The 24039-nt window shown below is 44.4% G+C and overlaps 1 protein-coding gene across 1 annotated transcript in view; it reads left to right on the top strand.

Annotated features, from left to right (window-relative positions):
- The first annotated feature begins 12912 nt into the window (after positions 1–12912).
- The window catches only part of LOC126106284 (interferon regulatory factor 2-binding protein-like B), an 87273-nt gene continuing 76146 nt past the window's right edge, over positions 12913–24039 (top strand). Inside the window, exons 1-2 of the mRNA XM_049912505.1 lie at positions 12913–13683; positions 13750–14077. Coding sequence (XP_049768462.1) covers positions 13204–13683; positions 13750–14077 — 808 coding nt within the window. The 5' untranslated portion in view covers positions 12913–13203. The remainder of the gene's footprint in view (positions 13684–13749; positions 14078–24039) is intronic.

The following is a 24039-nucleotide window of genomic DNA, read 5'->3' as shown; positions in this document are numbered from 1 at the left end:
GGTCGTCGAGGCTCAGTTCGAAGCGGGACTCATCACTGAAGAAAGTCCTTCTCCAGTCAGTGAGATTCCAGGCCGTAGACGTGCCTGGAAACGCCCTGGACAGCGGTGGGATACCAACCAGGAGTGATGGTCTGGGGTGCCATTTGGAAGAGCTGTTTGGTCGTCATCTGAGGCAGCCTCACGGCACAGCGGTAAGTTGACGATATCCTGCGCCCCATTTTGTTGCTCCTCGTGTCAAGCCATCCTGGACTTACTTTTCAGCAAGATAAAGCCCGCCCGCATACGGCGAGAGTTTCCACTACTTATCCTCGTGGCTGCCAAAATCTACCTCGGCCAGCAAAGTAGCCCCATCTCTCCCCAGTTGAGCAAATTTGGTGCATAACGGGCAGAGCCCTCCAACCAGTTCGGTATTTTGAAGACGAACCACGCCAGTTGATCAGAATTTCGCACGATACCCCTCGGGACGACATCCGACCACTCAATCAATAAATTCCGAGCCGAATAACTTCTTGCATAAGGACTATTTCTTTTTTTTTTTCTTACAGTGAATTTTCGTTCAGTCTCAACAGTAAATGTAAGCGCTCTTTTACGTGACAGGCTGTGGAATTGGGGTGTGGCGGATTAGTGGACTTTCTCTTTCTTCAACTGCTGAGTTCATGTCCGCCCTGCCGTTTCTGACAGAATCACGTCATCGCTCTCAAGCTGTAGGTTTTTATTTACTCTAATCGAACGTTAATTGCTTTTCCAAACTGAGTACATATGACTGCTGAAAACAGAGGCGGTATTTTGGCGAGATGTGTAATTACTGGGGCCGGCCGGAGTGGCCGAGCGGTTAAAGGCGCTACAGTCTCGAACCGCACGACCGCTACGGTCGTAGGTTGGAATCCTGCCTCGGGCATGGATGTGTGTGATGTCCTTAGGTTAGTTAGGCTTATGACCACAGCAGTTGAGTCCCATAGTGCTCAGAGCCATTTGAACCATTTGTAATTACTGGTGAGTGAATTGTAAAACGGGCGCTGGAGTGTGGTGTGAAGGCGTCCTGGTATATCGGTCAGCTGAGCAGCCTTGGACTCGTTCGCAACTAGACCACGCGGCGCGGCGCGGCGCGCCACGCACGCCTCTGAGAAGCTGCAGGTTTCTCGTCAGCCGCGTCTCTGTCCTGGCGGGAGCCACGCGCATGGGTCGAGGGCAGTTCTTACTTCTGCAAACGGCCCGCTCGTAAAACCTGTTCTTCGTTTCCTCGCCGAAGTGGCCGACTGGTTACGCAGCGAACAGTGGGGCGCTCCGGGCTTGCGAAATCCCCTGCCGGGCGGATTGCGGGTTTAGCTGCCCCCCCCCCCCCCCCCCCCTCACTCTCTAGTCCAGACGGCTGCGCCAGCCCACGAGGCTGTGACGTCACGGTCTAGAGTTGCGCCGCCAAAGCCGACAGACTGTGACGTAGCGCGCCCTGATTCTCACTCACAAGGCAAGCATACAGACAGCGGCTCAGCGGATTCGCGTATCGTCTTAAAGCTGAAGTACACGCTTACTGTAACGAATCCTTCTCCAACGTTTCCGAAATATCGTGGTTCGAAATCTTAATAACCACAAGTAAGAATAAACATTAAACTCGAAACAGCGATTCCTACCAAGGAACTGTACAACGATTTACTCAAACAGTGAAACAAAGTTATCTGGCGGCGAAATTATTAGAGAGAGAAACTGCACCTCAAATAATCGGACAATTTGATGTAATATCTAGACTAGGAAATCTAATTGTTTGAAAATAGTTCAAATGGCTCTGAGCACTATGGGACTTAACTTCTAAGGTCATCAGTCCCCTATAACTTAGAACTACTTGAACCTAACTAACCGAAGGACATCACACACATCCATGCCCGAGGCAGGATTCGAACCTGCGACCGTAGCAGCACCGCGGTTCCAGACTGAACCGCCTAGAACCGCTCGGTCACAATGGTCGGAAAATCTGATTGGTGAAACAGTTAGAAAACGAGTACCTAAAGTGAAATGGAGAAATATCTCAGCCTACCGAAATAGAAGCTAACACAGATGTATAGCTGCGTGATGGGCTACCTCCAATTCTTTTAAACTGAGTTACATAAAAAACAGTGAGAGCTTAGAAATGAAAACTGAATGAATGTAAGATTTCACCAATGAGGTTGGGAATAAAAAACAAAAATGTTGGAATAACCTGTCTCGCATTTGCAGATGAGTTTGCTATAGCTTCTGAAAGTGTGAAATCTGCTGTACCACAGATTCGTAATTTAGAAAAATAGCGAATTACTGCAGGAAAAAAAGGTTCTAATGGCTCTGAGCACTATGGGACTTAACATCTGAAGTCATCAGTCCCCTAGACTTAGAACTACTTAAACCTAACTAACCTACCACACACATCCATGCCCCAGGCAGGATTCGAACCTGCGACCGTAGCAGCAGCGCGGTTCCGCACTGAAGCGCCTAGAACCGCTCAGCCACAGCGGACGGCAGGAAAAAATAGCCATGTTTTTAAGAAACACTAAAAATGCGCCGAGGTTTCTGAAACCAGATATTCACCAGACAGATGAAGTTCAAAAATTTATGGGTAGATAATCCAAAATAATGGTTTCGGGTAAAGGTGCTATAAAAGAAAAGGTATATAAAATGGGAAGGGTGTGTAGTATAACTAAAGATCTTTACAATAAAAAAACGCCCGTCTAAAAGTACAAAAACAGGCCTAACAATATAGTAGTGAAGCCATAATGTTTATGTTCAAGGAATGTGTAGCATTGAACTACGAGTGTTGCCCAGAAAGTAATGCACCGCATTATTTATTTATTTATTTCCTCAGCCGAAAACAATGCTACGAACGCGAAACTTTATGTATTACTTGAAGTCTCCTGAGTGAGCGCGCCAAGTTTCCGTCACTTCCGACAGATAGCGCAGCTGCAGTACACTTTCAAAATGGCGTCTTTAGGTGATGTACGTTACAAGCAACGTGTCGTCATCGAATTTCTCAATACAGAGAAAGAAACTGTGGGCAATATTCAGAAACGCTTGTGCAAAGTCTACGGAGCATCTGCAGTCCACAGAAGTACAGTTAGTCGCTGGACACGGAGGGTGAGGGCATCAGAAGGCGGCTCGGCGGAGCTGCACGATTTGTAGCGGGCGGAGAGACCACCCACAGCTGCCACACCTGACGCACCTGACCTAGCCGCTTCGAACGTCCACTTGTTTCGGCCATTAAAGGATGCCATTCGTGGAAGACATTCTGAGGACGATGAGGAGGTGATCCACGCCCTAGTTTCGAGTTGGACGAAGGCCATAGAACGGTATGGAGATTACGCGGAAAAATAGTGTATGCAGATGAAAATCCATTCTTTCGTGTGTGTAATTCTCATTATCTTCAATAAAGAACTGTTGAAGAAAAAAATGCAGTCATTACTTTCTGGATAAGCCTCGTATAATGTAGATAAATTAGAAATATTCGAGGCCGGCCGCTGTGGTCGAGCGGATCTAGGCGCTTCAGTCCCTGAACTGCGCTGCTGCTACGGTCCCAGGTTCGAATCCTGCCTCAGGCTTGGATGTTGCGATGTCCTTCGCTTGGTTAGGTTTAAGTAGCTCTAAGTCTAGAGGACTGATGACCTCATATGTTAAGACCTATAGTGCTTAGAGCCATTTGAAGAAATATTCGAAAGACGAATAGTTGAGAAAATATTAGCCCACGAAAAACTGTGGAAGGATGGAAATCTGTAAATGACGATAAAGATTATCGAAACAAAGGAAACATATCAGATGTAATGCGAAAAACAAGACTGATATTTTTCTGGACTTTTATATCGAATACAAGGCAGTAGATTGACTAATAAGATCTTTAAATATTTCTGTGCTAAAAAGTTAAATAACTGCTTTACAAAATGATGTTGTACAATAGGGGCGAACTGACTCGCCTTGACCTCTGGAGTCACCGGGCACCATCGGGCCATCTCGATGTAGGTTTTCCGCAGTTTTCCTAAACTATTTCAGGCAAATGCAGGGGCAACTCTTGCCGTAAGATCACGTCTCAAGAAATGTAATATGTATCAAAGTGGACATGTGAGTACACTACCTGATCAAAAATATCTGGACACATATCAGTGGACGTTAATATGGGGTGTGTGACCACCCTTCGGCATTATGACGGTTTCGACTCGGCTTGGGAACACTTTCACTGAGGTGTCTGAAAGTCTGTGTTGTAATGGCAACCGATTCTTCTTCAGGAGTCGAAACCATAAAATGGAGTGATGCCGGACGGCGGAGTCTGCAGGGAAGTCGACATTCTAACGCATCCCAAATGCATTGCACTGGGTCCAGTTCGGGACTCTGGGGAAGTCAGACCACACTCTCCACAAACCGTTGCCTCACAGATGCTGCTTCTTAACAGGGCGCGTTGTCATGCGGACACAAGCAGTCCTTGTTTCCGAACTCTTCCTCTACTGTATGTGTTAATGCTGTAACATGCATTCATATCTTTCCACATTTAGCGTTTTCTTAAGTGCAACAAGGGGACCACAAAGAAAAGCACTCCGTCTTCAGGCCAGAAGTGGCCCATGGGGACCATCCGACCGCCGTGTCATCCTCAGATGAGGATGCGGATAGGAGGGGCGTGTGGTCAGCACACCACTCTCCCGGTCGTTATGATGGTTTTCTTTGACCGGACCCGCTACTGTTCGGTCGAGTAGCTCCTCAATTGCCGTCACAAGGCTGAGTGCACCCGGGGAAAAGCAAACAGCGCACGGTGACCCTGACGGTCACCCATCCAAGTGCCGGCCGCGCCCGACAGCGCTTAACTTCAGGGATCTGGAGTACTCACTGCGGCAAGGCCGTTGCCCAACGGGACCACACCTAGCCATAAAAAAACCCTCCCACGCCGTAACGCCACCTGCTGTTGGCACTACACACGATGGATGGATCTACAGGTGTTATCCAAATGCAGACCATTCCGTCGGATTACCAGAGGGTATAGCGTAATGCCGAATCAATCCCTTCCAGCGATCCGCTGCCGAGTAGTGTCGCTTTTTAGGCCATATCGAGCACGGCTTAGTACTGAATACAGGAATGTGTAGCTTGTAAGGAGCTGCCCGACCACCGTACCACAATCTTTTTAACTCACTGCGCACAGTGACCGAGCTCACTCGACTGCCGGTAGTGCTTTGAAACTCTCGAATAATTCATTTCGCTTATGTCACGCGATTCATTCATAGCAAGCCTCTACAACGCCAACGGCTCCTGTCGTCAGTACTTGCGATCTGCCTGGTCTTGGTGGTCCAAATGGCTCTGAGCACTATGCGACTTAACATCTGAGGTCATCAGTCCCCTAGAACTTAGAACTACTTAAACCTAACTAGCCTAAGGACATCACACACACCAAAGGCCGAGGCAGGATTCGAACCTGCGACCGTAGTGTCGCGTGGTTCCAGACTGAAGTGCCTAGAACCGCTCGGCCACAATGGCCGCCGCATGGTCTTGGTTCATCTATAGTTGTTCCTTTGAGTTATCACTTCACAGTGACACCCCCAGCACTCGCCTAGGCCAGCGCTCGAAGGATTCAGATGTGCCTGGTGGGTTTATTACTCAGGCGGCAACCAATAACTAGTCCATTAAGTAAAATGCTTGATGCCGCGGAATGCTAACACAAATTTACTGTACTTCTGTTCCTTTATGTCGTAGCTTACGACATGTCATTCTTTTTTCTTTATGAATTTTGAATTCTCATAAATCGTGATTAATCAGATGTGAAGATGATGTTACAATAAATATTTTACCAACCTAAAGAACAGTACAGGTGGAAACTAGTTCCATTTCTTTAAAAAAATGCACTTACTTAATTTGTGTTACATATAGTTCAGTTTATAGCCTTCATTTGGCCCCGAAATTTGTGTTACACATTGTTCAGTTTATCGCCTTCATTTGGCCACGAAATGTGTCATTTGAACCGTGTAGCACAGCCAAAAACATGTTACATTATTTGAAGTTTACGAGGAAACGTGTAACGTTTTCAACTATATTTGAAGTTTATGTGCAAATGTGTGAGATTTTCTCAGATACAGAAGATACGTGTACCGTAGTCAAAGGAAGCGATTTACGGAAATCACAGAAAACCTAAATCAGGATGGTCGGACGCGGTTTTGAACCGTTGTCCTCCAGAGTGCGAGTCCAGCGTGCTAACCACTGCGTCACCTCGCTTTGAAAAAATGCTGCCAGGTATAGAATACGAGACATAAGTCAACATACCATTTTTGTTGCTTTAATAATGCTACAGATGCTTTTCAAATTTTTGTGCAAATCTTTTACAGATAATACAGGGCTATTACAAATGATTGAAGCGATTTCATAAATTCACTGTAGCTCCATTCATTGACATATGGTCACGACACACTACATATACGTAGAAAAACTCATAAAGTTTTGTTCGGCTGAAGCCGCACTTCAGGTTTCTGCCGCCAGAGCGCTCGAGAGCGCAGTGAGACAAAACGGCGACAGGAGCAGAGAAAGCGTATGTCGTGCTTGAAATGCACTCACATCAGTCAGTCATAACAGTGCAACGACACTTCGGGACGAAGTTCAACAAAGATCCACCAACTGCTAACTCCATTCGGCGATGGTATGCGCAGTTTGAAGCTTCTGGATGCCTCTGTAAGGGGAAATCAACGGGTCGGCCTGCAGTGAGCGAAGAAACGGTTGAACACGTGCGGGCAAGGTTCACGCGTAGCCCGCGGAAAATTGGCTCATGCCACAATTGGAGACCGACAGCACCGACTTCATCTTTCAACAGGATGGTGCTCCACCGCACTTCCATCATGATGTTCGGCATTTCTTAAACAGGAGATTGGAAAACCGATGGATCGGTCGTGGTGGAGATCATGATCAGCAATTCATGTCATGGTCTCCACGCTCTCCCGACTTAACCCCATGCGATTTCTTTCTGTGGGGTTATGTGAAAGATCAGTGTTTAAACCTTCTCTACCAAGAAACGTGCCAGAACTGCGAGCTCGCATCAACGATGCTTTCGAACTCATTGATGGGGACATGCTGCGCCGAGTGTGGGAGGAACTTGATTATCGGCTTGATGTCTGCCGAATCACTAAAGGGGCACATATCGAACATTTGTGAATGCCTAAAAAAACTTTTTGAGTTTCTGTATGTGTGTGCAAAGCATTTTGAAAATATCTCAAATAATAAAGTTATTGTAGAGCTGTGAAATCGCTTCAATCATTTGTAATAACCCTGTACGTTTATCTCTACTGCAATTTCTTGAAAGTTATGCTGAAGCGATATACTAAGTACTGATATAAAAAAATTATTTAAAATGATTAGTTCAACAATTATACTATAGCGCTATTATTTTTAAACTGCTATGCATCTGTGGCTACTTATAAGTGAGGGAGACGACAAGTTATTTTTGGAGATGGGGAGTAGGTAGTAACGAACTGGCGAACTACGAGCCTTTTCTCTATCAGGGGACTGGGTGTTCGTGTTGTCCTCATCATTTCGTCATCATCATCGCCATCATTCGTGACAGTCGATAGACACGTGAGGCAGTATGCGGATAAGACGCCAGGGGAACTGCGGTAGGCGCACCTGCCTCACAGACATACATACACTCGTGCTCATAAATTAAGGACAATGCTGATACATGGTGAAACGACGCTCTGGTGGGCGGTTTGCGGCTTTAAATCACCTCGGGTTATGACCTGCGGTCGTCGCACGGTGGCGCTGGCGGCAGTCCACAGACGCAGAGGTGTGCTGGAGCATGGCAGAGTACGCTGCAGCGGGTAAGTGTGCACACGTTTTCATACGTTCTAATGGTGACTGTTTGTTTAAAATGGCTCAAAGAACACATACTGATGACGTTATGAGGGGTAGAATACTAAGGCGACTCGAGGCTGGTCAAACACCACAGTAGTAGCACGGGCCCTCCGTGTGCCACAAAGTGTGATCTCAGGATTATGGCAATGATTCCAGCAGACAGGAAACGTGTCCGGGCGCTACAGAACGGGACGTCCACAGTGTACAACACCACAAGAAGACCGGTATCTCACCATCAGTGCCCGCAGACGGCCACGGAGTAATGCAGGTAGCCTTCCTAGGGGTCTTACCGCAGCCACTGGAACAGTTGTCTCCAGACACACTGTCTACAGACGACTGAACAGACACGGTTCATTCGCCTAGAGACCTGCAAGGTGCATTCCACTGACCCCTGCTCACAGGAGAGCCCGTTAAGCCTGGTGTCAAGAACACAGTAGATGGTCATTGGAACCGTGGTCCCAGGTTATGTTCACGGACGAGTCCAGGTATAGTCTGAACAGTGATACTCGACGGGTTTTCATCTGGCGTGAACCAGGAACCAGATACTAACCCCTTAATGTCCTTGAAAGGGACCCGTATGGAGGTCGTGGTATGACGGTGCGGGGTGGTATTATGATTGGTGCACGTACACCTTTGCATGCCTTTGACAGAGGAACTGTAACAGGTCAAGTGTATCGGGACGTCATTTTGCACCAGTATGTCTGCCTTTTCAGGGGTGCAGTGGGTTCCACCTTCCTCCTGATGGATGATAACGCACGGCCCCACCGAGCTGCCATCGTGGAGGAGTACCTTGAAATAGAAGATATCAGGCGAATGGAGTGGCCTGCCTGTTCTCCAGACCTAAACCCCATCGGGCACGTCTGAGATGCTCTCGGTCGACGTATCGCTGCACGTCTTCAAACCCCTAGGGCACTTCACGAGCTCGGACAGGCACTGGTGCAGGAATGGGAGGCTATACCCCGGCAGCTGCTCGACCACCTGATTCAGAGTATGCCAACAAGTTGTGCGGCCTGTGTACATGTGCATGGTGGTCATGTCCCACGTTGAAGTCGGGTGCATGTGCAGGAAACAGTGGCGTTTTGTAGCACATGTGTTTCGAGACGATTTTCTCAACTTATCACCAGTACTGTGGAGTTATAGATCTGTGTCGTGTGTGTTCCCTATGTGCCTATGCTATTAGCGCCAGTTTTGTGTAGTGCCACGTTGTGTGGCACCAGATTCTGCAATTATCCTTAATTTATGAGCATGAGTGTACATTACTAGACTGGCAAAGACGTAGTTTTTACTGAAGCCCGACGTTTGGTGAGATAAAATTATGGCATCGGGGAGTTTGTGAATGACATTACTATGATTTTCTGGAACTAAATGGCGTAAGCTTTAGGAGGTGGTATAAATAAGTTATGCAGTCGAGCAAATATTTGCGTACTAGTTGAGTTTACCACATACAAGAATCGTGTTGTGAGAAGAACATCAGGTTGCATATACACACGTGTAAAACAGACTTAGTTTTCGTAATAACACTCAAATAAATAAGACAGTTGTCGTCAACCACAAATAAAACGTTCTACTTATAAGAGCACTTACATAACGAATATACAATTCGAAGAAAAGCCGAAGTTGATCAAAACTGGTCAAAGCCGCATCATTAAGCTACGTCTGAAAATACTACAATGATTAAACCCCTTAATGTGCAAGTGAACTAGTATAAAACTGCCGGTTTTTTCAGGTAAGACAACCTTTATTGTAATTATTTAGGGTTGCCTATAGACAGTCTGGAACCGCGCGACCGCTACGGTCGCAGGTTCGAATCCTGCCTCAGGCATGGATGTGTGTGTTGTCCTTAGGTTTGTTAGGTTTAACTAGTTCTAAGTTCTAGGGGACTGATGACTTCAGAAGTTAATTCCCATAGTGCTCAGAGCCATTTGAACCATTTTGGTTGACTATTGTGCATCTACATCTACATGGATACTCTGCAAATCACATTTAAGTGCCTGGCAGCGGGTGCATCGAACTACCTTCCCAATAACTCTCCATTATTGCAATCTTGAACAGCGCGCGGAAAGAACGAGCACCTACATCTTTCCGTACGAGCTCTGATTTCCCTTATTTAATCGTGGTGATCGTTTCTCCATGAGTAGGTTCTCCTTTCTCCCTATCTAGGTCGGCATCAAAAAATATTTTCCCATTCGTAGGAGAAAGTTGGTGCTTGGAATTTCTTGAGAAGATTAATCCGCAACGAAAAACACCTTTGTTTTAATGGTGTCCATCCCAAACACTGTATCGTTTCAGTGAGACTCTCTTCTCCCTCATTTCACGATAATACGAAATGTGCTGCCCTTCTCTGAACTTTTTCGACGTACTCCGTCAATCCTATCAGGTAAGAATCCCACACCGCACAGCAGTATTCGAATAAAAGACGGACAAACGTTGTGTAGGCAGTCTCCTTAGTAGATCTATTACATTTTCTACGTGTCCTCCCAATAAAACGCAGTCTATGGTTAGCCTTCCCCCTAACATTTTCTATGTATTCCTTCCCATTTTCGTCGTTCGTAATTGTAATTCCAAAGTATTTAGTTGAATTTGCGGTCTTTAGATTTCACTGACTTAAGGTGTAACCGAAGTTTAACGAATTCCTTTTAGCTCTCATGTGGATGACCACACACTTTTCATTATTGAGAGTCAATGGCCAGTTTCTGCATCCTGCAGATACATAGTCTAAATCGTTTTGCAATTTGTTTTGATCTTCTGATGATTTTACTAGTCGATAAACGACAGCGTCTTCTGCAAACAGCCTAAGACGGCTGCTCAGATTGTCTCCCAAATCGTTTATATGGATAAGAAACGGCAGATGGCCTATTACACTACCTTGGAGAACGCCAGAAATCCCTTCTGTTTTACTCGATGACAGGAAATCACGAATCCAAAGTTGAGACGATATTCCATAAGCACGCTATTTCACTAGACGCCGGCTGTGTGGTACAGTGTCAAAAGCCTTCCGGAAATCCAGAAATACGGAACCAATTTGAGATCCCTTGTCAGTAGCACTCAACACTTCATGTCAGAAAGTGTTAGTTGTGTTTCACAACAATGATGTTTTCTAAAGTCGTGTGGACTGTGTGTCAATATGCCGTTTTCTTCGAGGTAATTCATAATGTTCGAACACAATATATGTTCCAGAATCCTGCTGTATATCGACGTTAATGATATGGGCCTGTACTTCAGTGGATTACTCCTACTACCTTTCTTGAATATTGGTGTGACCTGTACAACTTTCCAGTCTTTAGGTACGGACGTTTCGTCGAGCGAACGGCGGTATATGATTGTTAAGTATGGAGCTAATTCATCAGCATACTCTGAAAGGAAGCTAATTGGTATAGAGTCTGGACCTGCTTTTATTAAGTGATTTAAGTTGCCTCAATTCTCCGAGGATATTTACTTCTACGTTACTCATGCTGGCAGCTGTTCTTGATTCGAATTCTGGAATATTTACTTCGTCTTGTTTTGTGAAGACATTTCGGAAGGCTATGTTTAGTAACTCTGCTTTGGCGGTACCGTCTTCGCTGGTATCCCATTGCTATCGCGCAGAGAAGACATTGACTGTGTATTTCCGCTAACATACTTCACATACGACCAGAATCTCTTTGGATTTTCTGCCAGATTTCGAGACAAGGTTTCGTTGTGGAAACTATTATAGCCATCTCGCATTGAAATCCTCGCTAAATTTTGAGGTTCTGTAATAGATCGCGTATCTCGGAGAGTTTGCGTCTGTTTAAATTTGGCATATTTGTTTCGTTGTTTCCACAACAGTGTTCTGATCCGTTTTGCGCACCAAGGAGGATCAGCTCCGTTGTTTTTTTAACTTATTTGGTATAAATCTCTCAACTGCAGCCGATACTATTTCTTTGAGTTAGAGCCACATCTGCTCTACACTTATATTATTAATTTGAAATGAGTGGAGATTGTCTCTGAGGAAGGCGTCAGGCGTATTTTTATCTGCTTTTTTGAACAGGTATATTTTCGTTTGTTTGGAGGATTTGGGGGTCACAGCATTCAATCTCGTTCGCCAACTCTGTGTTCACTAATCCCTTTATTCGTTTTGATGCTCGAAGATACGTAAAATGTCTCTAGTTATGCTTGCAGTGACAGATGTTGATTTCTTTGTATCTTCCGTCTGCTGTACGAAAAATTATAGCGAAACACGACACAAGTATTGACCTTTGTTCAAAAATGATTCAAATGGCTCTGAGCACTATGCGACTTAACTTCTGAGGTCATCAGTTGCCTAGAACTTAGAACTAATTAAACCTAACTAACCTAAGGACATCACACACATCCATGCCCGAGGCAGGATTCGAACCTGCGACCGTAGCGGTCGCTCGGTTCCAGACTGTAGCGCCTAGAACCGCACGGCCACTACGGCCGGCTATTGACCTTTGTGTTGAAACTCTAAACGTAACGTAGCTATATCATTTTACCTCCGTTTTACATTTTTGTTAGTGAACAAACAGCTATTTACACGCCCTTTTGCGCTTGGCACCATAGTGCGATTCTAAGGTGTCGACTTCTGTGACACCAATGATGCGGTATTGCCGGTCTAGTGATGAGTGTGTGTGTGCGACTTGTCTCGAGTAGTCAGCTGGGACAGGAAAGTAAAAGGGACGGCAGCATTCAGCCAGGTGGAACAGGTCTAGCCTTGAGTGGTGTTTACGTTGCGAACCTATCACATGAAGAGCTTCGGTGTAGAAGTACAATGATTGTTTGTTCTGTGTGCTATTTGCCACATTTTCGTACTGTAAAAGACGTGTTTCTGTAGGAATCGCTTTTCGGTTCAGATAGTTGATTGTAGTGATGTTACCGAATAGTGTGTTTACTATCTGCACATCGGACTGTTGCAGTGGTTCGTGTTTTGCACCAGAAGCAACGGCGCCGGCCTACATCCGAGTAACGGCAACGCTGCGCCGTGCCAGTACTGTAGACCCGTCCGTCGGCTTTAAAACAGACAAACCGGCAGTTCGTTGTAGCGCATGCGCCGTAGCGCGGCGCAGCCTGCCACGTCACAGCCGGGCGCCGAGGGGTGGGGGGCGCGACTGGCTGCGGCCGGGCGGAGGCGTCCAGTTCTGTGCTGCACGTCACTGCCAGTGGAAGTCAGAGAGAGAGACAGAGGTTCCTGTCATACGTCTCACGTGTGAAAGTGGGGGGAACGAATAAAAGTGTTTTCTCGGGATGCTCGGAGCGTTCTCGCGGGCGAAATGATATTATAGTGCGCCAGGTAGTGCGTCACGGACAGGTACTGCGGGCGTGTGCGTTTGTTGTTGTTGTCGTCAGGTGGTCAGTACGCGCGTCCTCCCCCGACGCGGAGGAGGGACTGGAACAATTTCGATGAGGATGTCGGTGCTAGGGAAGAGACAGCACTGCTACCTGTGCGACCTGCCGCGCATGCCGTGGGCCATGCTGCACGACTTCACGGAGGCGGTGTGCCGCGGCTGCGTCAACTACGAGGGCGCCGACCGCATCGAGCTGGTGCTGGAGGCGGCGCGGCAGATGAAGCGCGCCCACCAGGGCAAGCCGCCCCCGCAGCAGATGCACGCGCGCGCCGGCGTGCACGAGAACGGCACGGCGGGGCTGGTCGAGCTGGCGCCCGGCGCCCACGGGGGCGGCGGCGGCTCCGGGGGCGGCGGCGGGGGCGGCGGCCGGCAGGCGCAGTCCCAGCAGCAGCAGCAGCAGCAGGTGGCGCCCGGGCCGCCCCCGCCGCCTCCGCAGGGGTACGCGATGCACCACTCGCGCAGCAGCGCGGCGGCGGCGGCCGCGGCGGCGGTGGCGGCGGGGGCGACGGGCGGGCTGCTGGCCGAGTACCAGCCGGTGCCGCCCCCGCCGGGCGGCGCGACCGCCGGCGCCGGGGGCGGCGGCCGCTCCTCCGCCCCCGAGCACGACATGGTGCGCGTGCGGCTGCCGCACCTGTCGGCGACGCACCACGCGCTGGCTGCGGCGGTCGCCTCCCACCGGCCCCCGGGGGGCCTCAAGCGCGGCCTGTCCGCGTCGGCCGACCCGGGCGACGACGACCACGGCGCCGACTCGAAGCGGCTGCTGGCCGACGACCACGGGCCGGCGGGCGTGGGGCGGCCGCCGCTCACCAGGGGGGAGTCGCTGCCCGCCGTCTCCATCAGCACGCCGCCCTTCCTCGAGAGGTCCTTCAAGGACAAGCACCCCATGAGGGCGCCTTCCTTCGACACGGCCACCGCCTTCAAGAGCAACGGTAAGCTCCGACGCCCAACCCACCTGGATCAGAATGGCAAACTGATCGGTTCACTGTATCCACTGCTGATAGCCAACTGCAATGATTTAAATCTGTGATTTGCGTGGGTATAATAATCATGTAATCGGGCACCTACCTGAATTTGGATACGATTTATTTCATTAATAACTAGTTTTCAGATCACTGGAGGCTCGCTGTCAAGTTGAGCTGTTACACGAACGTTACAGCTGCATGTAGACCTTACGGTCGTGGTGCTGGCGGAAATACTTTATTTCCTCGCAATCTTGTCGAGTGCTGACATATAGGAAACTGCGCCTGCTTTACAATATGAAGAATTATAATTTAAGCAGCACCGAGCTACAAGTATGGTTATACAATTATTGAGTTAACGGAAGGATTATGAAACGGAATAATCATTCTTCTAGATTATTTACATTGCACTGTTCGTTGGTATCCATGACACTGAAATAGCAAGGCAGTACAGTGTAAGTAATCTAAAACCTGAAAATCGTATCGTTTCATAACCTTTTCGATAGCTAATTTCTGTTATTTCCTCCAGCGCCTGCACATGTTCCAGCAAGGCTATTCGTGTAACAACTCCATCTCATCAGGCTACAAAGACTTGAACACTGTTTAATGGTTCATCAAATCGTATGAAAACTTGAAACCGACTGGTTTGATTACTATACCCACATAAATCGAGACAGATGAAGAGTAGACAAGCCGTGTTGCCGGTGCACGTGTACCCGAACGCCCAATATGGCCGCCGCAGTAACAGCTGTGTAGTTGAGTACTGAATACTTGTGTTAATCTGGAATACTGAGTTCGCCTAGCAGGTTTGTTACAGCTGTATCATTTTGCTGCTAACTAACGCCATTCGCGAACAGATTCTTTTATGTGTTTAAGAGATCGGCAGTAAGAACCAAAAGCAATGGCGCCAACGATTCACAACTGTTCGTTAGGAGGCGGAGACGACAGAAGGCACGGTCAAGCCTATGTAGTCGTTAATAAAGGAATTAAATTTCACAAATCAGCTAGCGACATTGTGAGTACTTCGCGAATAAAGACCTAGGTCGCTTAATATTTTTGTTGCATAGTTTCGGCTACTGCCACCTACAGATCTGCAATTGAGATTAATGGCACACACAGTGAAAGGTTTTTAACGAATTATGTGGCTACAAAAGATGGAGAAATTAAAATTTAAAACAAATTTTAAGAAGTTAACTAACTAAGATTTAGAAACTGTTACACATTTGCATGGTGATATACAGGAAGTACCTCGAATTCTATGTTCCTTTAACGTTAAGGATCAGAAGATTACAGTAGCCGAAACAGCGTAATATCAGGGTGTTACAAAAAGGTATGGCCAAACTTTCAGGAAACATTCCTCACACACGAAGAAAGAAAATGTGCTATGTGGACATGTGTCCGGAAACGCTTACTTTCCATGTTAGAGCTCATTTTATTACTTCTCTTCAAATCACATTAATCATGGAATGGAAACACACAGCAACAGAACGTACCAGCGTGACTTCAAACACTTTGTTACAGGAAATGTTCAAAATGTCCTCTGTTAGCGCATGGAATCCCTGATGCGCTGATGCAGCCCTGGAGAATGGCGTATTGTATCACAGCCGTCCACAATACGAGCACGAAGAGTCTCTACATTTGGTATCGGGGTTGCGTAGACAAGAGCTTTCAAATGCCCCCATAAATGAAAGTCAAGAGGGTTGAGGTCAGGAGAGCGTGGAGGCCATGGAATTGGTCCGCCTCTACCAATCCATCGGTCATCGAACATGTTGAGAAGCCTACGAACACTTCGACTGAAATGTGCAGGAGCTCCATCGTGCATGAACCACATGTTGTGTCGTACTTATAAAGGCACATGTTCTAGGAGCACAGGAAGAGTATCCCGTACGAAATCATGAAAACGTGCTCCATTGAGCGTAGGTGGAAGAACATGGGGCCCAACCTGTTCATGCTACGTACTGATGTGCTTGATGCTAGTACTGTAGAGCAATGAGTCGCATGTCAACACAAGCACTGAAGTCAACATTACCTTCTTTCAATTGGGCCAACTGGCGGTGAATCGAGGAAGTGCAGTACATACTGACGAAACTAAAATGAGCTCTAACATGGAAATTAAGCGTTTCCGGACACATGTCCACATAACATCTTTTCTTAGTAAGTGTGTGAGGAATATTTCCTCATAGTTTGGCCGTACCTTTTTGTAACACCCTGCATATAGATTGATCAGAACGATTTTATTTACGAAGTTTTCCATTGTTGTTAGGGTAGCGACTAGTTGTTAAACCACTTTCGTTATTCTGATCCGGGTGTAAGGCGACATATACGGCGAATGCTGCTATGTATGGGACACCCCAAGAGAAGATTAGCAATCAGCGGTACAGGACACATGGACACTTAACGAATTGAGCATCGTCTGTACGTTCTATTGGGGGTTCACGGTTTTGGCCGATCGTTAGATAGAAGTTGGGTGGTTATAATAGTTGTCACTGGTAAGATCGGGTCAAAACGCTGGAAAAAGTTGCATAGTCAACTTCTTACACACCTTGCATTTTTCGTGTTTATTACATATACTAAAGGACTCGGTAGCTGCCCACTATGTGATATAAAATATAGGTACTCCGAATTTACCTTGCAGTTTTAGCTTCACATGACACTGTCTTCATTTCACATTCACTTCACCACATCACAACCGAAACTGTCATTTTCAATATCACCTAGGTCTCGGGCTATACTACGGATCAGTGTGTCGCCATAGTCAGTATTTCAAGGGGCGCTACCATCACAAACTACAGTTGACACGTCTCCATGAGTAGTTTGTGAGTCCCACGAGTGTGGAATTAAATCAAAGGTATATTGTGCTGTTTATTTAAGATGAAATACTTAGTAGCACTGGTCAGTTAAGCAATTGATCCAAAGACTGTTACAAAGGAAAATGACTTGCCATTAATTTTATCTCAGACCCCCAGGGAAAGATAACTATAAAAGATAGCACTGGCAGCAGAAGTCATGGATTAGCATAATTTAAAGGGATCGTGGAAGGCTTAGGTGTGTAATCATATGAAAATATAATTTCAAGAGATGGATAGCGGAATTAAACGATTTAAAGCGAAAATTCCCGATTGACTGCGGCTTCATCTGTCAGACCATGCCTACCCCAGAATAGTTTTGGCGCTTATGGGTGTCATGTTGTTATGTGAGTATCGTTAGCATAGGGTGTCCATTCGTCCCGTTTTTTCCCGGGACAGTCCCGTTTTTTTACAAAAATGTCCCGCTGTCCCCAAAGTTTTTTTGGGAACCCTCAAATGTCCCGTTTTTTTATTATTCCGCTTGGCTAGAGTATTTTACGCTACTGGTTCTTTGACTTGCTATTAACTGCGCAATTATTTACGCTAGGAAGCGTGTGATGACTTTCAGCATACCCTCAAACATGTACCGAACTGTCAAAAATCGCAAGTAATTTTAAACGCACTATAGGTTATGAATAACAACGCAGATTCCTCTCTTCTAAATCGATCCACTGAATCCGTCCTTTCGGTCCAGAGATACTCTACACCACTGATACTTGCTCTCTGGCTTTCGTCACCACACTGTTAATGTTTTGCACTGTGCAATCACTGTTTCATTATGCCAAAACGAAAGTGTAATTTTAACAGCAATATAAAAAGCGAGTTTCCTTTTATCACTGGTAGTGGAGAAACTGTAGAATGTATGTTGTGCAGATCAAAATTTGCTATTGGTCATGGTGGAAGGTCTGTCATTGTGAATCACGTTAAGACGAAGAAACATCGCATGAAAGATCGAACGAAAAGAGCAAATAAATGCGTAAGTGACTAATATGTAAACTTAAAATCAGTAACAGAAATGGATAGGCAGTTGGCAGCACAAAGAGCTACGTTTGCATACCACAGTGCAATGCATAACCATAGCTTCAAGTCAATGGACTGTACTACAGCAGTTATTAAAAAGCTTTTCAATCCTAAATTCAAATGTGGACACACTAAATGTAATGCAATCATTTCAAATGTTATTGCACCGTATGCAGCTCAGCAGGTTTTAAATGAACTGAAAAGTGCTCGATTCATTTCTGTAATGACTGATACATAGAATCATCCGGATTTGAAGTTGGTTCCTCTCCTTATCATGTATTTTCACCCTGAAAATGGCATCAAGGTTAAAGTGCTCGAATTGCTTAATTTAGCGGGAGAAACATCAGATTTACTTCAGAATTATGTGCTGGAGGTTTTAAAGAAATATGATCTTGAGGGAAAGGTGATTGCAGTTACTGCAGACAACACTAACACCAATTTTGGTGGTAAGCAGAGTAAAGGAAAAAAACAATTTGTTCTATAAACTGCAACAGAACACAGTGAATAATATAGTAGGGGTTGGCAGTCCAGCACATGTGGTGCACAATCCCTTACAAGCTGTCTCAGGTTGCCTACCCATCGACTGCCAATTAATTGTAAACAAAATCAACCTGCATTTCCACATATATACAGTAAGGGTTGAATCTCTGAAGTCATTCTGTAAGTTTACTGAAACTGAATACAAAACTGTACTTGGGCACAGCAAGACAAGGTGGCTATCTCTGCTACCAGCATTGGAAAGAAATGTAGAGATATTTACTGCTTTGAAATCAAATTTCATGTCCTTGATAAGTGTCATGTTATCCTTAAACAATTCTTTGATAACCCTGTGTCTATTGTTCTTCTACATTTTCTTGTTAGCCAGCTAAAACCTTTCTCCACAACAATTAAATGTATTGAGAAAGAAGAATTCACAATAGTGGAAGTTTATCAAGAAATAAACAAATTATTGGGCAAATTACGAAGTAGAGAATCTGAAAGATTTCTCACATCCTTTGTACATGAGACTCTAAGGAAGCTGGAAGAAGAGGGCGAAATTACTGTAGAACAATTTCATATTTATGCTAACATCTTCTATGACTCTTGCATTGAGTATATTAAAGAATGGTGTTTACCATTTCTCACACCTTTTAAAGCATTTGACTGGGCTAATACTGAAAAGGAGCAGCTACAGTGAAAGGATATTCAGGACTGTTGTGTTTTTGTTGAAAGCATTGTACCAAATTTTCCTGTTGATGAAGACGAACTGTTCGATGAATTTTCATGTGCACAGAACTTCATAAAAAGTGAAGAAGGAGACAGAGAAAGTGTTAGTGCAACGTGGTGTAAAATATTTTCTTATTTCAAATATACTTTTGAAATAAGCAAATATTTTATACCACGTTGCACTAACACTTTCTTTGTCTCCTCCTTCACTTTTTATGAAGTTCTGTGCACATGAAAAACATGATTCATTTGGTGGAGTTCTGTCTGGCAATTCCTGGGTCAAATGCTGCTGTGAAACGTGTGTTTTCGGTAGTGAACTCTTTGTGGTCAGATGAAAAAAACAGAATGAAAGTTGTAACAGTGAGGGCCTTACTCATTGTCAAAACACACTTTAATGGTGTATCGTGTACTGACTTTTATGACACAATTTCAAACGAAAATGCACTTCTTGATGAAGTACATAAAAGTGAAAAGTACGGTGGTAGTGTGGCAGAATAATTATAAAAAGTGATTTTGGATCATCTGAGTGCACGTTGTAAAGGTAAACTTGTATGTGTATTAAATTTAGTCAATACAATATTTATGTCCCGTTTTTTTCTTCATTGCCCCAGGTTTTTCTCTAATTTATTTTAAATGTCCCCTTTTTCAATGAAAATGAAATGGACACCCTACATTAGCAGTAGAATGTGACTTTGTGGCGTGCTAGTTATGCAAATGTTTATTTAAATATTTCCTTGTAACATGTCGAACACAGCGAAATGTAGAGATGGACCATTTTATATTTTACAAATACTATAGCTGGTCGTGGACGAATGTTTGAAAGGGGATTAGTAAGCGCTACTTGTTCGTGTCTATGCAAAGCACAACTACAGAAATAAGAGATCTGTTGTGCCACACTCCTAAATATTATCATCGGTCGAGGTGGTTCGTGGTTGACACTTGACTCATTATTCGAGAAGAAAACGGTTCAAATCGCCGTTCAGCCATCAAATTTAATTTTCTAGACATTTCCGCAGATCGCTTTGGGCGAATTCTGGACGTTCCTTTGAAAAAGAGACGGCAAGTTTCCATCTTTCATGTTTTCTAATGTCATCTACCCACTGTTAATGAAATTGTCGTTCGGAGCCCAGCAAAGAACTCCTCAATAAATCACCATCAACTTTCTTGGCTATACATATCCTGGCCACTTACATTTGATTTCATTTGTGATTTTAAGTGTTACACTCTAGGCTTTGTGCTAAACAATTGGTTTGTTGTCTTATCTCAACAAGTAATTCTTATGAGGTCTCCATTGCTCAATATTTTTGGTGTGCTTATCATAATTAAAGAATTGCTCTAAATCTAAAATTTACGTAAGATTACACACTGCTTCCAAACTTTAATTTTTTTTTCGTATTGGTAGCTATATTCACTTAATGTTGATAAACGTACCACTAGGTGTCAAATATATATATATATATATTTTTTTTTTTGGGCAGGTGCTCCATTATATTACTTTCTGTCCCTGTATGGAGTCAGCGATATAGTTATTTACTGATTCATGGCTTAATGCATTTACATGGTTTTTAAATAATCGCACACGTAGCTATGATATGTTTAACATGTTTTCTGACGTAAGTTGACAGTGCATCATTCAGGCCTGTAAGGTTTTTCTTATTTTATTAAGTGTTTTTAATTTCGTTCCAGGAGTAAAATGTTTGTTCAACGTTCTTTGGTTTCGCGTATTGGGATCGTTGTTCTTCGTGTACGCAATATTTACTGCGATGTTCTTTGGTTGAAGATTAGCGGAACTGATTGTTGTCGTGGACGTAATAGTTGCGATTGAAAGCTTATTATTTTATTTGCTGGCAGGGTATTGTGTCCAGTCATGGCAAATGATACGCAGTACACATTTTCTGCTCTCGACGGAGTATGTTGCAGATGGCAGTGGTATGTAAATTGCTTGCGTGTTGGGTTTTAAGTTTATGAATGTAAATTCTCTGCAATCCCCTATGAAACAAGATGTAATTTAATTAGTATTTAGCTGCTGTCTATATTTGGATCGGAGATTCTTTGGCGGAAGACGTGCGGTTTAATGCTCACTGCTTTTTTTTTTTTTTTTTTTTTTGTGTAGAACATCCGATCCCTGTGACTAGCCGTAATCGAGCGTGAAATCAGACACAAGCTCTATGTCTTATCGGCGATGGTTTTATTGATGCTTACTACTTGGAAGAGGAAAGTGGTGACGCATTTGCTACAGCACTTAATTGACTTATCAGTTGTATCGCTCTCTCTAGCGAGATAATTTTTGATCTCTTAATCCTAGGGACGCTTATATTCACAAAGTCTTACGCAACACTGCTTACAGAGCTTACAATCAAACCATGTGGTAAATTTATGTAACGACGTTGTTTAGCAGAGCCATTTTATGAACTGTAGACGACGTACATAACGCAGAAAAGCCCCACGAAACTATGACGAAGGAACTGATACGTTATGTATATAACCTATGTATCAATCTCATTTTGAAGGCTCCTTCAGTTCTTAAAGGTCGTCTCACGTGTCGCATACCAATTTCTTCAAATTGTAACATTACTCCATTCGTCTGTAGTTCACATCCATTGTTTGTATATACATTTCATTCCCGTGGAATTAACGGATTTTTAATGTGGCGATGGGGTAATTTTCAAGAATGATTGCCTATCGAAGTCACGGGGTCCAGACGATACATATCGAACGTGCGATTGTAAATCGATCATGGACTCTGGTGGCGGGCACTATGAGTATATTTACGATGGTCGCTACAGCAACGACAAAAGAAGAGCGTTACAAAAATACTAATAATTGAAAAGGAGACGACTTACCTTGCTCGTCGTCGGTGTTGTTATCATGTGAAAGTCCATTACAGCGCTCTGGATGGATAATTTGGAAGAGTTGAACCATGTATTCTTCCAGACATCCCACTCACTAACGACATAAATGGTCTGGGATTCCCTAACAACTCACAATAAAACAGATAAAAATGACAATCACAAATAATTGATCACAGCGCCCGCCACCAGAGTCGCTTGATCGAATTGCGATGGCACGTTCGATATGTATCTTTTGGACCTCGCGACTTCGATAGGCAATCATTTTTGGAAATTACCGGCGAAGGTATAAATTTGAACAGTCATTTATGCATCATTGATCGTTCCACATTCATAGTATACAACTCGGTAACCCTTTACAGGGTCATCCAGTATTTAATCTGAATGAAGCAAAAGACAGTTTGAACGTAACACTGTTAGTAGTGATTCGCCGCTGACCTATTTTATGTTTCATATCGGTATTACTGCCGGGATTTGCATCAGCTATACGTTAGTAAATCCATCGTTCACGGACTAATCCACAGAAGGTACATCACAACCACAACTTCTGCGGGTTTGTACCTACCTGTAGTAGCCAGATTGGATGTCTTGTTAATTACTTTAGTTACGAAGTATTGCTTGTGCTCCAGTAGGTCAAATGCTTGGGGGGGGGGGGGGTGATGTGGTGTAATATTTTTTACGTCACATGAAGGCATGTGTTCCACATTTCGATTCGATTTTCTTTTTGTGTTTTTGCAAGGTGTCATTTATTCGTATTGACGTGTTCAGGGGTGTATTGCAAGGTACGATTTACGCATTATGACGTCTACTACAAGAATGTAGCAATTTAACATAATTGACTGTTCTCTACGTCGACAGATTCAATCAGCTCAAATAAAACTTTATCCCGCATCAACGATGTGTGTCTTTGAACGATCAGTAGCTATTCAACCTCAATAGTTGTACCGTAAACTAGAGCAGTAAGCACCTCCATCGTAAATTGCTACAATTCTGTTACCAAGTACTGTGTGCTTCATATCGACCAGTTAATGTTGAAACTAGCATGCAGAGCAACTGTACATTTGTTTCAGTTTCAGAGGGAACGAATTCTGTGCTGGTCAGGTGAGGCCCCAGAAATACTTCTTCTCTCGTAGTTGAACCATGAAATACCTCTTCTAGCTTCTGTTTTTTTCCAGTCTTTTGTTTCAAGACAACCCTCATTATGTCGCATCAGTATTTACCGGATAATAACATGGCCATTCGTGTTCCACACCACAGAAGTCGGTCTTGAATCGAGTGTGACTGAAATATTTATATGAAGTGTATGGCTAGAAGAATTGTTCCTGAAATATGAACTACGGACCGACAACAATTTCCTTCATGAAAAGAAGTTTGGACATCGCTCTACTAGCCTGTTATTGAGCTACAGTATTATTGTGGTTTGAACCTCCCTCTCATCTTTTGTCTTGTTTTAAAGAGACATTTATTTGTATGTAAAGCAGAAAACTTACTTTTGGAAGCAATCTAATAAATTTTTTGATAGATTAAGTGAAACCTTCAGCTGCCATTCTCTCCAAGTACGATTGTACAATTCCGGCTGTAGGCCATTTTCAAGTATTTATCAGTGGTTTTTAGTAGTGAATTATGCCATGTAGGCTATATCGTTGCTCCTAAGACACCCATGTCATGCTCATAAAGTAAATCGGAGGTGTTTTACGCGTAATTATGCCATGTATGTTTCGAGCGTAAAACATCTCGGATTTATTTTACGAGCGTAACATGGTCATAGGAGCAACGACATACAGTGCATAGTTTCCTACCAGAAGCCCATCCATAAAATACTTGAAAATGGCCTAAGACCGGAATTATACAAGCGTACATGAAAAAGAGAATGGCAGCTTAAGGCATCACGAAATCTTTCAAAAAAATGTATCGCAGCTGCAGATCCTATCGCACTGAAAATTGTAGACTGTAGTTAACGTATTCCGAAAGTAAGAGTGGCAGCAATCGCATACGATCACCCATACGTAGT

Source organism: Schistocerca cancellata, chromosome 10 (assembly GCF_023864275.1).
Source record: "Schistocerca cancellata isolate TAMUIC-IGC-003103 chromosome 10, iqSchCanc2.1, whole genome shotgun sequence".
NCBI lineage: Eukaryota > Metazoa > Arthropoda > Insecta > Orthoptera > Acrididae > Schistocerca > Schistocerca cancellata.
Note: the sequence above shows the minus strand (reverse complement) of the source record. Positions and strands in the feature narration are given on the sequence as shown.